A 13140-nucleotide genomic window follows, 5' to 3' on the forward strand; every position below is an offset into this window, starting at 1 on the left:
TAGTGAACGCTACGCCTTGTTCCTGATGTAGTCTTGCGCGCATATCTTTACATATGGATATCTCGAGCGATAGTAACAGTGGCATAATCACGGAGATATGGTCCATTCCTCTCGAGAGAACCGAAGGCAAATGTCAGCGCTTTGAGCTCTACTGAACCCATCGTTGAAGAGATTTCTGTGCGTCGTTATATTGCTCATGTCCGTTCCGTCTTTTAAATGCTGTAGCTAGCCGCCAGGTAGTTTCTATGCTTTGCTGCGATAACATGGCGGCTCCAAACAGACGCTGTGGACTTGCGTAAAGTGTGTCGCGAGCCTGGAGTGCACAATTCCCAGTACCGGGCGTGCGTCGGGACAAGCCGCACGCTGGGCGGCTCAATATAATGTCACCCCAAAAATATTCAGGGGCGATAGATGACCATGTGCTGACCTCGCCTTACTGTCACCTATTATGCTTTCCCCGACTTCGAAAATTTTGACGACTGAACGATCTCAGACCAGGAACGGTAGACGCTCGCACAACACCACCGCAGAGCTCGATGTGGAACCTGATCCCTCTCCAGAGAACGCGGCTGTCGTCTAGGCAGTCAGATCTGGACGATATCGGCAAAAGCTCCCAAATCAGCGGACTTTACTTCGATCCAGAGGCTGCTGGCCCAGTGTGCTTGCTGATCAATAGCGAAGCCGGTACACTCGAGCTCTTCCAATCTGGGGTGAGAAGACCGGGCTAAGGCTACGGGCCCACAGAACACCAGTACTGATAACCAGGGCGAGGAGAACGAGTGGGCTTTTCAAGGGAGCTTCGACCTCCCCGAGCTTGATTGGGGCCAGACGTACTCTCTTATCAACTTGCATTATTTTGCGGACACACGGTATGCTGTAGCCATACTTTCGCACGGCCAGATAGTCATCATCACATGCCCGTTCAATGAGTCATACGCCGACCCGATCTACGAATTTCAGATCGCGGGCTCCATTGATGGCGGTATCCTTGCTGCAGGCTGGAGCCCCGACGAGGAAATCTTAGGACTTGTCACATCTTCAAACCTCGTACTCCTGACTCGAGAATTCGAGGCTCTAGCAGAAATTCCCGTCACTGAGGCTGATCTCAAGCAATCAAAGCACGTGTCCGTCGGCTGGGGTAAAGCCGAAACGCAGTTTCAAGGAAAGGGCGCCAAGGCCGGTGTCGCTGCGAGCCTGCTACAGAAGCAGAGGGCTAGCAAGACGGGCCAGGAGTCCGATGACGCCCCAGTCTCGTCTGCCGAAGAAGTGGACGACACGGCGGTGACGGATTGCTCTCTGTCCTGGCGCGGCGATGGCGAATATTTCGTGGTGAACCTCAAGCATGCCGGTACCCGTCGCACACTACGCGTATACTCCCGGGAAGGTGTGCTTGACAGCATATCGGAGCCAGTCTCCGGGCTGCGTCCGTTCACGTCTTGGAGACCGCAAGGCAACCTTATAACCTCTCTGCAGCACAAGGCAGCCGTCGATGGCGCGTCCAACCTGGCGACTGCGTACGTCATTTTTTATGAGCGCAATGGTCTGCGACGAGGCGAGTTCACCCTGGAGGGCATCAAGCCGAGCTCCGTTCGCGGCCTGATGTGGAACGCAACGTCAACGATACTCGCTGTATGGATGGCTGATCGCATCCAGTTCTATACCACCGGAAATTACCACTGGTACCTGAAACAAGAGATTGTGCCGACGGCTGCTCCAGAGGACGCATCCATTCTTGTCGCAATGTGGCACTCGGAAAAACCCAGCACGTTCATCATTGCAGGCAAGCAGTTCATTGAGATGCACGAGTTTACGGTGGGTCTATCCACAGGCCCCAACTCGGTGCCGAACGACTGGGGCACGGTGGTGGTTCACGATGGAAGTAAGTTACAAGCTTGACGCAGTACTGACCCCAGCGACCCTTAAAATTACTCCTCTGCGTGTGGCCAACGTGCCGCCGCCGATGGCGTTGCGCGAGATCGACGTGGCCTCCACTCCTGTCGACACCGCAACCAGCCAGGACAACCAAATGACGGCCATCCTACGACGGACGCACCTCGACCTTCTGTTCTGGCACACGAAAAACGGACGGATCGTGGCGCCGCACCAGGTGGAGATGTCGACTCCGCTCGAGAAGTTGCTAGTATCGCCGGAAGCCGTACCACGACAGGTTACTTTCGCTAACGGATTCATTTTAATGCTGGTCGACTTCTCTCCAATCCCATTTGTATTGCTGCGTCCCCGTTTCACAGATGCGGGCGGCTACTACGAGGTCATCGAGATTTCGTCGCCAATAAGCTCGTTGCACAACGCTACTGGCCCTACAGTCGAGAAATCTCTCGATTTTGGGCGGCACATTGTCACCATGACGACTGAGCGCAGTCAGGACTCGGTCTGCTATCATACAGAGAACGGGAACATATATCAGATTGTGGTGGACGTCATGGAGGACGGACAGGAAAAGATAGATCACGCTCACGTTGATTCGGCCACACTACCCGAAAAGTGCGTACACATACAGGCGGTTACCATAGAGGAAGAACTGGTAGTTTTCGGACTGACCGAGAACGGCCGGCTGTACGCCAACCAACGTCGACTGGCAACCTCTTGCACCTCCATGGTAGTCACCGACGACCACCTGATCTTCACTACTGCGCAGCATTTACTCAAGTTCGTGCATCTATCTAATGTCGAGAGTCTGCAGGTCTTGCAGGATGATGAAGTCAGCGACGAGCGATGCCGTGCCATAGAGCGTGGCGCCAAGTTGGTCTCGGTAATGCCGTCCAAGTATGCCGTTGTGTTAGAAATGCCTCGCGGCAATCTGGAGACTATTTATCCGCGCATTCTGGTTTTGGATGGCGTCCGGCGGCACATTGACCGCAAGGCGTATCACTCTGCATTTATGACCTGCCGCGCGCATAGGGTTAATCTAGATATCCTGCACGATTATGCACCCCAGCTGTTCATGGACAACATCTCGCTGTTCGTCAAAGAGCTGGCTTCCGTCGAGTACCTTGATCTTTTCCTGTCAGGGCTGAGGTATGTGCGCGTCAGTGGGACCTACTAACCGCCAGCAACGAGGATGTTGCCAAGACCATATACAAAGAGACGCTTACGCGCGAGCCCGCGTCCGAGGCACCGATTTTTGTGCCGGCCGAGATGGGCGCCACCCAGGCGACGAAGGCAACTGCGGCCGCTGCCAGCCCGCAGGCGGGAGAGAAGATCAACCGGGTTTGCGACGCCGTCCTCGGTGTACTGCGAGAGGAGTATATGACAACACACGTTCAGAGCATCATCACGGCATATGTCTGCAAGTCACCGCCAGACATCGACTCCGCGCTGGTGCTGCTTGCAGAGATGGCCGACAATAACAATGTGCAGCTGGCGCTGCCAGCGATCCAACACATCTGCTTCCTACAGGATGTGAATAAGCTTTACGACAGCGCGCTTGGCCTCTATGACCTGCGTCTGGCGCTAATGTTTGCACGCAGCTCGCAGAAGGACCCTCGCGAGTACATTCCGTTTCTCGACAGGATACAGGCCCAGACGCCTCTGCGGCAGCGCTACATGCTGGACGTGCACCTCAGCCGATTCCAGAAGGCGCTGGCGTCTCTTTTTGACATCGAAGTAGAGGGCTGCGAGAGCAGTGTGTTCGAAACCGAGATTGAGCCTTTTGTGGTCGAGCACAGTCTCTACAAGGCTGCAATTGGCCTTTGCAAGTCGAAGCACTTGGCCTCTGTGAAAATTGACCGTATCTTCAGTCTCTACGCTGGCTTCCTGGCCGACGACGAGAAAAAGTACAAGGAGGCTGGTGTTGCCTACGAGATGCTACACGACTACGAGTCCGCGTTGGCGGCATACACCACGGGCATGCATTGGCGCGAGGCGCTGGCTGTTTCCGGGATGCTTCGCCTCGAGCAGAGTCGCGCACGCGAGCTGCAATTGAAGCTGGCCGAGCTTCTGTACGAGTCGAAGCGCTACGAGGACGCTGGCCACGTGTACCTCGAGTATCTGGGCGACGTTACCGAGGCCGTGCGATGCCTCTGTGCCGGCTACAAGTTCGACGATGCCATCCGGGTGATCGTGCAGAACGCTGCGGCGGAAGAGCTGGAGGACGCGCTTGAGCGGCGGATCGACACTGCCCTGGTGGAAGGCTTCAACACCGTGTCGAAGCTGGTGGCCGATTGTCGCCAGCAGTTGACGGCCCAGGTGGCCCGTGTGCGAGAATTGCGACAGAAAAAGGCCGAGGATCCGATGAGCTACTACGAAGGCGCCGAGGACGGGGATGTTCCAGACAATATCTCGATCTCGGCCTCAGAGATCTCGACTTCGGCATCGCTCTTCACGCGCTACACGGACAGGTCCGGGACGACGGCCAAGACGGGCGCCAGTCGCCGGACGGCCAAGAATCGCCGGCGCGAAGAGCGCAAGCGTGCCAAAGGCAAGAAGGGTAGCGTTTACGAAGAGGAATATCTTGTCAATTCCATCGGCCGCCTGTGCGAGCGCATCGACCAAAGCCGGGCCGATGCGCGAGCATTGACCGAGGCTCTAGTTCGTCGCGCAATGCGCGAGCGGGCCGAGGAGATCCAGCGCGGCTATGTGCGTGTGATTTCGGAGATTTCTGACTGTGTTGACGAGGTCTACGACGGCTTCGTTCGCGAAGACGACGACGGCCGCAAGCTGGACAAGCTGATTGCGCCCTCCGTCGGGCGTTTCGACGAGGTCGAGATTCTTGTCAACTGAGCATCATGTATAGTAAAATCCACAATTTTTGGTGCATATACCAGGAAGAAAATCCACGGGATGTATATATTAGTATAAGACTCAAAATTAGTACACAAGAGCAAGCAAGCAACGCCAGATCGTATATCACAAAGTACATAAAACATGATTGATGCAACGATACCGGGGGTCATAGGCCGACGGTTGGCACGCAGCGGACACGGCGACCGGCGCGCCCGGGAGGAGGCATTTAGTTGGCAGGGAGACCCTCGGCACCGATCAGAGACTTGTCAGACTTGAGGGGTCCGGTGCCGACGCTGGAAAGGATGACGGCAGTGACGCCCTCGAGGGCGTCGAGGTAGCGCTGGTCGATGCCCTCGGGCACAGCCGGAGTCACCGGCGGCTTCTTCTCCCAGCCAGGGGTGCTGGGCAGGGCCGCCTTGACGAGACCGAGAACCAGATCCTCGTCCTTGGCCAGGTAGTAGAGGACCGCGTTCGGACCGGCGTCGAAGGTGTAGGCAGCGACGACACGGTTGTGCAGTGCGTTCAGCTTCTCGACCAGGGCAATGACGCTGCGCGAGGTGTCGTTCATGTAGAAGATGGGAGGAGTCGAGTCCAGGCACACGGCGTGGAACTGGTTCGAGTCGACCATGGTCAGCCGGCCGAAGGTCTCGAAGTCCTTGGCGAGGATGGCGGCCGACATCTGCTCGAAACGCTTGGGCACGACGTCCTTGATGCGGTGCTCAAAGAGGGTCGAAGTGGCGACGGTGACCTGCATGCCGGTCGTCGACGGCGTCTCCTTCTTGGACGCCGACACGACGAGAACGGCAGCACGCATGTCCGGCCAGAAGTCGCGGGTGGCGATCTGCACGGCGCGCGAGTCGCTGCCGTCGGCGGCAATGCCCATGTCCCAGGCAACATAACCGCCGAAGAGCGAGCGGCAGGCCGAGCCCGAGCCCTGGCGCGCGATGCGCGAGAGCTGCTCGGGCGACTCGTCGAGCTCGTACAGGTCGGCAACGGCGCGGATGAGAGCAGCAAAGCCGGCCGCAGACGACGCCAGGCCGGCCGCGGTCGGGAAGTTGTTCTCAGACACAATGTGAAGCGCGTACGGCGACAGCTTCTCGCCCGAGAACTCGGGCGAGGACTCCTTGGTGGCACGGAGGGCACGCAGCTCGGCGAAACACGTCTGGGTACGCGTCGACAGAGTCTCCTCGGAGCCGTTAAGCCAGAGGCGGTCGCCGTCCGCAAACGCGGCCGAACAGCTCGCCGTGGTCAGCGCGCAGAGGTCATCCTGTGAGAGCGTGACAGAGATCGACGAATTAGTGGGCAGGTTCAGCTTCGCGTCGCGCTTGCCCCAGTACTTGAGGGTCTGTGGGCGAGTCAGCAGATGCGCGATGGGGCGTCGGGCGGACGTGTTTGATAGCGGCGAGCTTCAAACACGTCCGCGCGGCCGCAAACGGCCGCGTAAGAGCGCCGGCAAGTGCCACAGCTGCAATTGCATACGTACCGCGATGTTGACGGGCGCAGTGGCCGTGGCAGTGTAGATTTTGGCGGTCATGGTTCTTAGATGAGTTTTTGTGCTGTGTGCGAAGGGAAAAGTCGTGACGGCAGAGCCAAAAAAATAGAAGGGGGCGCCGGTGCCACCCTGGCGTAGTGGAACGGGCTAATGGTCATGGTATAGCGTGAGTCGGTCCTGGACCCGAGTCCGGGACCTAAACGCACAACAAAAAAATTTAGTGAGCCAAGCTTGCGGAGCGGACTCAGCTGGTGTACGTTGGCTCACAAAGCGTACGTATCAAACACAAGGCCGATCGTACCAAGGACAACGGTACGCCTACCCAGGAGAGCACGCGGAAGGCTGTGGAAGCTCTGATTGGCCGTGCACAGACACCCGCAAGTGTAGCATAAGCCGGACGATTTCCGGTCGGACGGACGAGATCAGCAGGATGGCCGAGTGTCCCGTGGACCACAGCGGCGGCGGCAAGGCCGGTGGTGACAAGAAAAACGCGACCGACGTGTGCCCAGTCGACCACGGCAAGAGTGCCGCAGGCAAGACCGACGTGGCCGGCGAGACGTGTCCAGTCGAGCACTCGCCGGCTAGCAAGTCGATGTGGGCTTTTCCGAAGGTGTTTACGCAGAAGCAGGACGACACCAAGGTGCCGCCGCCGTCGGCCGTGGCCGAGGTCGATCTATTGGACAAGCACCGGGTGGTGTCGTCGATTCCGCGCGCCAACGCGGGCACAGAAGAAGCCAGCTCGCACTCGGGCAGCGGGTCGCTCAATGGCGGGGAGACGGCGGCCGGCATGGACGGCAGGGCCGGCAACTGGGTGTATCCCTCCGAGGAGATGTTTTTCAACGCCATGAAGCGCAAGAACTGGGACCCGAACGCGGCCGACATGCGCGTAGTCGTGCCGATCCACAACGCGGTCAACGAGCGCGCGTGGAAGGAGATTTTGCAGTGGGAAAAGACTGCGTCGGCGGCGTGCGGCGGCCCGAGACTGGTGTCGTTCAAAGGCGACGCCAACGACCTGAGCCCCCGCGCGCGGATAAACATGTTTCTCGGCTACTCGCGGCCGTTCGACCGCCACGACTGGGTGGTCGACCGATGCGGCGAGCGCGTGGAGTACATCATCGACTTCTACGCTGGCCGGCCAAACCCGTCGACTCCGGCCGTACCGTCGTTCTACCTGGACGTGCGACCGAAGCTGTCGGCGAGCGGCGCGTGGATGCGGTTCAAGCGGTTCACTGGGCTCGAGTAGTCGGATGTAAATAGCGTTTCGGCGTGACGAGATATTGTACATAGTAAAAAGTTCACTCCTGGAGCGAGCGCGTTGCGCGACTGCTAGCGGTTGTCGCGGAGGACCTGCTTGCAGCGCCGCCAGACGTTGGCCGAGAGACCCATGTCCTTGAGGTACTTTTCAAAGCGCAGGGTGATCGCCTCGAAGCCCTGGTGGAGCCGATTGAGGAGCATTTCGACGTCGTCGAGCGGGACCGGCAGCCCGGCCTCGACGGTACGGATGTTCTCGACGTCGGACCAGTGCAGGTCTGGGGCCGAGCGCAGCTTGTCCAGGGCAAGGATGGTGCTGTCGAGGTCGTCGAGGACACGCGGGATGTCGCGCTGGACGGTGCCGAGCGTGTCTTCGTACATGCTGAGGACGACGAACTGGCACATGGCGCCGATGGCATGCGCAGGTAGGGCTGGATTGGGCAGGAGCATGCGGGCGCGACGCTGGATGGTGCAGCGGAGCGGCGCCGCGTAGGGATGCTCGAGCCAGTGGGCAATGTACTGCCAATACGACGCCGCGGTCTGGTGGCACTTCTCCTGGAGACCGTGGAGGGTGTCGATGGTGGCTGCGGACTGGCGGGCCTCGGGGTCCTGCATGCCCTCGAGCAGACGGCGCTCGAGCTTCTGGGGCGTGGAGAACTTGCCCGAGACGGGCGCGAGGAATATGTTTTCCTGGCGCATGCGGAGGGGGTGCGTGGCCGGGTCGGCGGCCGGGACCGAGGCAGCCGGGGCCGGAGCGGCGGGTGCGGGCGCGGCGGGCGTGGCCGGCGGCGGTGCGATCTGGGTACGCACGTCGGCGAGCACGGCCGAGCACTCGCGGTAGATGCTGGCCCACATGGACTGGGTCTGGCGGTCGATGTCCTTGTAGATCTCGTCGCGGCGCGGCGGATCCGAGAAGGCAATGTCGGCAAGCTCCTCGAACGCGGTCAGGCGAGTGAACGGCCGCGAGCGGGCGCGCAGGCCGGCCAGGAGCGTGCCGTTGCGGTCTGGCGAGCGCGACGAGATGGTCTGGCCGCGGTAGCGCGGGCCGGCGGTCATGTAGATGGAGAACATGGCGTTGGCGGCCTGCCAGATGGTGATGAGCATGAATGCCAGCACGTACGCGTGCAGAAACGTGCGCACGGAAACTGACATGGGCGCGTAGAGGTTGCCGCGGTGGAGAGTGACGACGAGGCGAACCCAGTACGACGTCGTCCGCCAGATCGGGTTGCGCAGGGCGGTGTAGACGACCACAAAGACGGTCGCGGTCGCGCCCGTGATGCGCGCAGACGAGCGCACGAGCGGACCAGCCAAAGCGCGCGCGCGCTCGTCCGGGCCGGACGCGTGGATGGGCCGCTGCACGCGGTCGTAGTCGCGGGCGCAGTGCAGGCCAGCCATGAGCAGCGTGACAAACGCGGCGAGCGAATTGAGGTAGATCCGGTTCTCGTTGAGCTTTGAGAGCTCAAAGTCCCGGCGGGGAAGAAAGAGGCCGAGGTCGCAATAGTGGCAGTAAACCGCGGTGATGATGGCGGCCGAGAAGCCGTAGATGAGCGTGAGCCGCACAAAGTGCGGCGATCCGACCCGGCGGTACAATGTCAGGGCCAGCGACGGCTGCTCGCGCGCGTCGACTGCGGTCAGCACGCTCGGCGGCCGACTTACCGTGCAGGTTGGCCTTACGCGCCACGTAGAGCGGAAAGATGCTGGCGGAGAGCGCTGCGCCGGCGAGGGGGAGAAACATGGCCCACAGAACTGCGGTCAGCGCGCCCGGGGACAACACCTACTTCCGTGACGCCAGCCAAGGACGATGCCGAGCGCCCACATGGCGATCAGCGTGAACTTGAGCAGCTGGCCGAACCGCATCTGCATCACTCCCGAAAACACGACATGGTAGTGCGTTGCGTCTGTGCGGGCGGCGGACGGCGACGCCGGAAACGACCGCGCGATCGACACCATGCTGGGCTTTGACTGTCAGTGCCGGGGGCCGTGCTGGTTCCGGGGCGCCTACCTTGTTGCCGTTACAGAAGAGTGAGCGGCCAGAAAAATTAGGATCACGAGCATATACGCCACGCGGTGCCGCGCTTGTGCGCCCCTGGGGTGACTCGCGTGGCCCAAACAAACACGTCTCGCGTGCGCGCCGCACGGCGTGCGGCGCGAGTGCCACCGTGGCGCAGGCCGCGCCGGAAATGCGGGTGGCGCAGGCTGCGCCGGGGCTGGTGCTGCTGTGCACGGGCGGGCATCGTCGGGCGTAGCCGCATGCCGGTCGAGGGCCGGGAACTGGCGCCGGGCAGCGCTTGCCGCCGCAATTGACAGCCGGATCCGCAGATCGCGGCGCGTTGGCGGTGCCGGTGATACCTGGGCCACCGTGTGTCGCGGCTGCGGCTAACGGCGGCTGCGGCCGCGGGTATGGACTGCGGCTGCAGACGCGGAGGCGTGGCTGAGCAGCCGCGCGGCGGTCCAGCCGCTTGGTACCCAACAGCGGGCCGCCACGGATGAGTCGCTTGTGTGACACGAGCTGTCTACGGCGCCGGTGCGCCACGCGCGGCGTGTGCTGTGCGCCACAGCCGGGGAAGGGCGAGGCAGCGCCGCACGACGTGCGGCTCGGTGCACGGCCGCGCGCGGTCCGTGGCCGCCCAGCGTGGGCCACCGCTCCGCGGCCGGCTCCGTAGCACGCTTGCCGGCCAGCTCTCCCAGCGACCGCGGCCGTCCAGTGGCCGCGGTTGGCACCGGCGTCTGCGCGCCAGTGGCGGGTTACACGAGAGAACGCGGTGTCACGTGCTCACGAGATGAAGTGCGCGCGCGCGCGGAACCTCGCTGCAACGATGCCAAACTACGGAGACCAGCACAGAGCGCAGGCTGCCCGGGGCAGCGCAGGCGGGCCTGGCGGCGGGTACGGCGGGTCCGGGTCTGTGGGCAGCCCGGGAGCCAGCGGTGGCAGCGGCAGCGGATTCGGCGGCGGGTGGACGACGACGGAGACAGAGGCGATGCGGCGTGGACTCGAGCGCCAGCTTGGCCCCGAGTACATCTCAGTGCGGCCGGCACCAGGCGGCGCGCGGGTGCACTATCTCGAGGGCTGGAAGGCGATCAACCTGGCAAACGAGGTGTTTGGGTTCAACGGGTGGTCGTCCGAGATCAAGAACGTCCAGGTGGACTACGTACGTCGGGGCGCGGGCGCGCTGACCGCAGATGCACGAGTCGTCCGAGGGCCGGGTGCACCTGGGCCTGTCGGTGACGGTCCGAGTGACGCTGCGGGACGGGGCGTTCCATGAGGACATCGGCTACGGGCACGTCGAGAACGCGCGGGCAAAGCACATGGCGTTCGACAAGGTACGGGGGCGGGCGGGCGCGCTGACGGCAGTGCAAGAAGGAGGCGACGACCGACGCTCTGAAGCGCGCGCTGCGCAGCTTCGGCAACGTGCTCGGCAACTGCCTGTACGACGCCAACTACATCAAGAACGTGACCAAGGTGGCCGTGCCGCCGCGGCCGTTTGACCCCGGCTTGCTGCACCGGGCGCCCGAGTTCTCGCGCGACGGCGTGACGAACGTGTACACACCGCCGCCGGCGCGGCCGCCGGCGCCGACGCCGCCGGCGGCGCTGTCGACGGCGGCGGCGATGCCGGCTCGACCAGCGGCTGCGGCGCCGGCGCCGGCGCCGATGGCGGACGGGCCACCGCCGCTGCCGGACCACCGGGTGGGCAGCCGGGTGTCGACCGAGGACGAGACGTACTTTGGGTCGGACCTGATCGACGAGTACGACGAGCTCGAGGAGATCTACCAGGACGCCGGCGACGTGGACGCCGAGCTGACGAGCTTGAACGGCGAGCTGGTGGTGGCCGCGGCCGAGTCGACGCCGCGCAGCGGCACGGACCGCGCGCCGCAGTGGTTCTCGGCGCGCGCGGCCGAGGCCGTGCAGAACGACGAGCCGGTGGACGAGCGCGCGCTGTTTGACGTGTCGTTCCAGAGCCCGAGCATCCGCAAGACCGTGGACCACACAAAGTCGCGGCCGGTGCTGCGGGCGGCGGCGTCGCCGATGAGCTACGACAATCCGCGGCTGCAGCCGGGGCGGACGATTGGCATGCCGCCGGCGAGCCCGGCGCCGCGGGCACTGCTGTCGCGGCCGGACCTGAAACGCACAAGGTGAGTGGCCGACGCGCAGGGCTGACGGCAGCGTGCCACCGGAGCGGGCGGTGGCGGAGGACGTGAAGCGGCCCAAGGCGTAGGCAGAGAGGAAGGCAGCTAGGAAGGCAGCTAGAAAGGCAGGTGGCGCGAGCTCTGAGCCGCACCGTTTGCGGCGCGAAGCGCGGGCCGCGCCGCCCGCCGGCTGCCCGGTGGCGGTGCTGCTGTGGCGGTCCCCGTGCGGGCGGCCTAGGCGCACCGGCCGGCCCACGTGTCCGGGTAGTAATGCATGTTGGCGAGGCTGACGAGCCGCAGCGCGTGCGGCGCGCCTCGCGCCGCACGCGCAGCGCGAGCCGCATCCCGTGCGGCTCCGCACCACACGTGATCACGCGTCGCCGCGTCCCTGCTCCGCATGGCCCGCAAACACAGGCGGCCCATGCAGACGGCCGGCGACGTGCTCGCGGCGTCGTACGACTCGGTCGTCGCGCTGCGGGTGCTCGTCGAGACCGAGTTCGCCGGGCGCTGTGCCGTGCAGCCCGGCGACGGAGACCGCTACTGCGACCTGATCGAGCGGGCGGTGGTCGGCTTGGACGGCGCCTGGACGGCCGGCGGAACGACGGGCGAGACGGCGGCTGCCGGCGGCGACGGCGTGGCCGGTCCGGCGCGCGCCGAGGCCCAGCGCAGCCAGGTCGAGGTGAGTGTGCGGTTGGCAGCGCTGACCACAGCTGGTCCGGGCCGCCGTGGCCATGCTCTTTGCGCGCGCCCACCACGGCCGGCCGCGACACCTGCTGGCCATGGGATTCAAAAAGGTGCGTGCGCTGTGGCCGCACTGACACCAGAGCGAGCCCGAGGGCGGCACCGTGGGATCGGATATCGTGCCTGTGCAGGCAAACTCGCACGTCGTCGAGGTCTCCTCGGCCTCCTGGCAGGCTCTGCTTGAGCGGTACGGCGCCCGCTGGACCAGCGCTGACGCCAGGACGAGCGAGCAGTTCATGCTGCGGCTTTTGACGGACGCTGCCGTCTTCATGCGGACGGCCAATGGCTGTTTCTACCAGGTCCTGGGTACGCCGCCCGCCGAACGCACTGACGCAGGCCGCCCACTCTACGAGATTGCCGGAGACCGACCGACAACGGCCGGAGACCGGCCGCGAAACGAGATCGCGTTTGCGCGGTTTGCGACGCTGTATGCGCCGGCCAAGCGCGGCGCCGGCGGCCGAGTGTTGGTCGGGCTGCCGCACTACTGTAAGCGTCCAGGCGACGAGGCTGACAGCAGGCGCTCTGCAGCGGTGGCCGGACGCCGCCCAGACGGCGCACACCAAGCTGGTGCTGCAGGACGTGTTTCCGCGGCAGTTTGGGCTGGCCAGCGTGCTGGACGGCGGCGAGCGGCCCCGGCGGCGGGCGGCGGCCACCGCGCGCGTCCCGCGGCGGCTGCGCGGCCCAGCGTACGCGCTAGTGCAGCAGCTGCAGCGGCGCGCAGCGCGGTGCCCGTACGGGCTGCTGCTGGCCCACTACTGCGGCACCGGCGGCGGCGCCGGCGACAGTCT

The 13140-nt window shown here is 63.6% G+C and overlaps 6 protein-coding genes across 6 annotated transcripts; 4 read left to right on the top strand and 2 right to left on the bottom strand.

Annotated features, from left to right (window-relative positions):
- Positions 1-222: 222 nt before the first annotated feature.
- Positions 223-4855, top strand: V1510DRAFT_99774 (IKI3 family-domain-containing protein). The gene is made up of 4 exons (XM_066935821.1): positions 223-710; positions 766-1879; positions 1914-3036; positions 3072-4855. Exons 1-4 carry the CDS (start codon positions 537-539, stop codon positions 4738-4740), a joined length of 4080 nt encoding a protein of 1359 aa, XP_066789657.1. The 5' UTR covers positions 223-536; the 3' UTR covers positions 4741-4855.
- V1510DRAFT_392518 (GHMP kinase) lies at positions 4749-6400 on the bottom strand. The gene is made up of 2 exons (XM_066931795.1): positions 6227-6400; positions 4749-6088 (listed from the first exon to the last, which is right to left on the bottom strand). The coding sequence occupies exons 1-2, from the start codon at positions 6275-6277 to the stop codon at positions 4970-4972; spliced, it is 1170 nt and encodes a 389-aa protein (XP_066789658.1). The 5' UTR covers positions 6278-6400; the 3' UTR covers positions 4749-4969.
- On the top strand, positions 6397-7646 carry V1510DRAFT_414711 (cytochrome c/c1 heme-lyase). The gene has a single exon (XM_066933465.1). The coding sequence runs from the start codon at positions 6666-6668 to the stop codon at positions 7476-7478; it is 813 nt and encodes a 270-aa protein (XP_066789659.1). The 5' UTR covers positions 6397-6665; the 3' UTR covers positions 7479-7646.
- V1510DRAFT_363562 (nucleoporin protein Ndc1-Nup) lies at positions 7562-9436 on the bottom strand (the record flags this gene model as incomplete). Its single annotated transcript, XM_066931138.1, has 3 exons — positions 7562-9111; positions 9143-9232; positions 9265-9436. The coding sequence occupies 3 exons, from the start codon at positions 9434-9436 to the stop codon at positions 7562-7564; spliced, it is 1812 nt and encodes a 603-aa protein (XP_066789660.1).
- Positions 9437-10302: 866 nt separating this feature from the next.
- On the top strand, positions 10303-10991 carry V1510DRAFT_363513 (RAD52 DNA repair protein; the record flags this gene model as incomplete). Its single annotated transcript, XM_066931135.1, has 3 exons — positions 10303-10635; positions 10667-10807; positions 10839-10991. Coding segments are annotated over 3 exons (627 nt in total), but the record flags the coding sequence as incomplete, so codon positions are not given.
- Positions 10992-11114: 123 nt separating this feature from the next.
- Positions 11115-11818, top strand: V1510DRAFT_414716 (uncharacterized protein). Its single transcript, XM_066933466.1, has one exon. The coding sequence runs from the start codon at positions 11136-11138 to the stop codon at positions 11619-11621; it is 486 nt and encodes a 161-aa protein (XP_066789662.1). The 5' UTR covers positions 11115-11135; the 3' UTR covers positions 11622-11818.
- Positions 11819-13140: the final 1322 nt, after the last annotated feature.

This window comes from Dipodascopsis tothii, assembly GCF_038497935.1.
Source record: "Dipodascopsis tothii strain CBS 759.85 unplaced genomic scaffold V1510scaffold_10, whole genome shotgun sequence".
Lineage (NCBI taxonomy): Eukaryota > Fungi > Ascomycota > Lipomycetes > Lipomycetales > Lipomycetaceae > Neoaidaea > Neoaidaea tothii.

Excerpts from the sequence above, each read along its gene's own strand:
- V1510DRAFT_414711 (XM_066933465.1), top strand. The coding sequence starts at position 6,666 with ATGGCCGAGTGTCCCGTGGACCACAGCGGCGGCGGCAAGGCCGGTGGT.
- V1510DRAFT_414716 (XM_066933466.1), top strand. The coding sequence starts at position 11,136 with ATGGCGGACGGGCCACCGCCGCTGCCGGACCACCGGGTGGGCAGCCGG.
- V1510DRAFT_392518 (XM_066931795.1), bottom strand. The coding sequence starts at position 6,277 with ATGACCGCCAAAATCTACACTGCCACGGCCACTGCGCCCGTCAACATC. Across the intron at positions 6,089-6,226 it reads CTGCGCCCGTCAACATCGCG|ACCCTCAAGTACTGGGGCAA; the intron begins GTACGTATGCAA and ends ACTCGCCCACAG.
- V1510DRAFT_99774 (XM_066935821.1), top strand. The coding sequence starts at position 537 with ATGTGGAACCTGATCCCTCTCCAGAGAACGCGGCTGTCGTCTAGGCAG. Across the intron at positions 711-765 it reads TCGAGCTCTTCCAATCTGGG|GGCGAGGAGAACGAGTGGGC; the intron begins GTGAGAAGACCG and ends ACTGATAACCAG. Across the intron at positions 1,880-1,913 it reads GGTGGTGGTTCACGATGGAA|CGACCCTTAAAATTACTCCT; the intron begins GTAAGTTACAAG and ends TACTGACCCCAG.